General features: G+C 36.1%; 1 protein-coding gene across 5 annotated transcripts in view; it reads left to right on the top strand.

Moving 5' to 3' along the window:
* The window catches only part of Snx14 (sorting nexin 14), an 84,142-nt gene extending 83,130 nt beyond the window's left edge, over nucleotides 1-1,012 (top strand). For 4 of the 5 annotated variants that reach the window (XM_029562308.1, XM_029562306.1, XM_029562307.1 and 1 more), the window contains one exon: nucleotides 817-1,002. In XM_029562308.1, coding sequence (XP_029418168.1) covers nucleotides 817-855 — 39 coding nt within the window. In that variant the 3' untranslated portion in view covers nucleotides 856-1,002. Of the gene's footprint in view, nucleotides 1-816 lie in introns of all 5 variants that reach the window. The other variant, XM_017797517.2, reaches the window with a different exon arrangement.
* The last annotated feature ends 1,780 nt before the right edge of the window (nucleotides 1,013-2,792 follow it).

Below are 2,792 nucleotides of genomic sequence, written 5' to 3'. Positions count from 1 at the left end.
TCATTTAATTTTATGTCTTATAGAGTTTATAATGAGTAAAAGATTATATAAGGGTAATAATTCATCTGTAAACCTAGAAATGTACAGCCAATTTTGAAAGAGATGTACCCTAGCTCAGAAAAATGTTATTGAATAGGTTAAAGCTGTTGTAATGAAATGCTTCTTCTAATAAAAAAAAAAATTTTTCTTATAAAAAAAAAATTTATTAGCCAGGCATGGTGGTGCACACCTTTAATCTCAGCACTCAAGAGGCAGAGGCAGGTGGATCTCTGTGAGTTCAAGGCCAGCCTGGTCTACATAGTGAGTTCCAGGACAGCTGGGGCTACAGGGAGACCCTGTCTCAAAAAGACCAAAAAGAAAAAAAAATTATTTATTTATTTTTAACAGCATAGGATAGGAGTTTATTTACAGAAGAGTGGGTGCCCCACATTTACGGCTGTGCCGTAAAGCCCACACTCAAATACAGATCCTATGAATTAAGTGTATTTTTTAAAGAAGATGGTACATTTAGATATTTTATGTTAAATTACATTGGAATGAATACCAGGAAACTTTGAGCTCTGAGTGTTTATTGGGCCTATGACTATGCATTGTACATGGGCATGCACACACACATACACACAAAATAATGTAATAAAAATTTAAAGAATAGAATTTAATCATTATGTCTCTGATGCATGCATGTGTGTGTGTATATATATATATATATATATATATGTTTTTCAGTTAGAATTTTATTATACTAAAGCTATTAGACAATGAGAAAACAAACCCTATCCTGTTGTCTTATATTAAGTGGATTTATTTTTGCTTTAGGTACAAAAGGAAACAACCTCCATGACATCGTGGATGTAAACACCTGGATTGGTATAGAATAACGTTATACATATAGACATGTACTTTTTTTCTTTTGTATATTCTTATAAATATCATGTACTTCTGTGTTTGAATTGTGTATTTTTTTGTTCTAATAAAGACTAACAAACTTAATGATGGAAAGTAGTTGGGTTTATAGCTTTCTTTTTACAGTTACTATCCAAATTTTACTAGAACATATGTCACTCACTTGTTGCTGGTTTTTTTTTAATGGGTATATATGTGTGGTATGTATGTGTGTATCTGTGTTCATGTGTGTGGCTGCTCATGTACATGTGTGCATATCCATGTGGAGGTCAGAGGTTGATGCTGGGTGTCTTCTTCCATCACTGTCCACTTTATTTACTGAGGCAGGGTCTTTGAACTAGAGCTTGTGGATCTGGCTAGTGTAGCCAGCCAGCTTGCCCCTGTTGTCCTATCTCTGCCTCCTGAATGCTAGGATTATAACTGTGCCTACATGCCAGTCCCGATTTTACATGGGTTCTAAGAATCTGAAAACTCTGGGCCTCACTCCTGCCCCTGACGGGGCAAGTACTTTATCCACTGAGCCATTTCTCTAGCTCACCTATTGGTGTTGTATGGAGGACAAACAGGTAAAATCAACAGTCTTTGTATTATATCATGCCTGGCAGGAATAGGCTTTTTAAAAGGCATTCAGACTATAACTACTTTTGGAAACAAATGTGTCTTTATAGTGCAACAGTAAATAACAAGAGAATGAATAATAGCGAGATCCAAGTGTGAGTTCTGCCTTTACAGTTCTTTCTGGCCATCTCTCCAGCCCCGTGTTTATACTTTTATTGTAATAATTATGAAGTCAGTAAATATAAACACTTGCTCGCTGTGGCAGTGCTGCATTAAAGAAAAAAAAATTACTGTTGGAGTAGTTTAACCAAGACTGAACGTAATCTATTTTACGTTTCTGATCTCTAGAACTGTTCTCTCAGAACTATGTGTCAAATAAAGGGCTCCCTTTCATATTTGCTGATCAGCATATCAGGCATGGTATGGCAAAGACATGAGCAATCTTTCATAACAGTTGTATAAAGGAAGTTGTTTTTCTGACCCTACTGACTCAGCACAGCCTACAAAGTCACAACTAGATGTCATCAACCTATGTTCAACATGTTGCTTTCAACATCTGTAGGAAAGACAGTGTTTTCAATGTCAGCATAACTTATAAAAGTTAATTACATCAGGCTTCCAAAGCATTACAAGACTTAACACACTGCTCCTCCTCCTCCTTTACTTCCTCCTTTCCCTCTTTCTCCTTCCTCCTCCTCCTCCTCTTCCTCCTTTTTTTTTGTTCTTTTTGGGATAGGGTCTTAACCATGTAGCCCTGGCTGGCTTGGAACTCCCTATGTAGATCAGCATAATGAAATAAAAGGGATGCTTTATTTAGACAGAGAAGTTATTTTATTTTCTCTGAAGAGGATAATGATAAAGAGACAGACTTTAGAGCTGAGAGGATGCAGAGAATTATGAGAGAAGGTATTATGTGTCATTTATTCAATTTTTATTGAGCACCTACTATGTACTAAGTAGTTTTAAATTCTAAGGACACATTTGTGCATTTATTATAAGTCAGTATTTAAACTGAGGGAACATGATAAAGAATAGTATAATACTTTATTTAAAAATGTATTTTTATTTTTGTGTACTCATGTTTTGTTTGCATGTATATAAGTATACCACGTACATGCAATGCCTGTAGAGACCAGAAGAGGGGATTGGATCTCCTGGAACTGGAGTTTCGAATGGTGTTAGCCACTGTGTGGGTGCTAGGAAATCAAACCTGGGGCATCTGTAAGAGCAGCCAGTGCTGTTAACTGCTGAGCCATCTCTCTGGTCCTAGTATAGTACTTTAGAAAGCAGTAACTACTAAGAAAAAATATAAGCCAAGGAAAGAAATGAGT

This window comes from Nannospalax galili, unplaced genomic scaffold, assembly GCF_000622305.1.
Source record: "Nannospalax galili isolate Female #2095 unplaced genomic scaffold, S.galili_v1.0 scaffold195, whole genome shotgun sequence".
Taxonomy (NCBI): domain Eukaryota; kingdom Metazoa; phylum Chordata; class Mammalia; order Rodentia; family Spalacidae; genus Nannospalax; species Nannospalax galili.
Note: the sequence above shows the minus strand (reverse complement) of the source record. Positions and strands in the feature narration are given on the sequence as shown.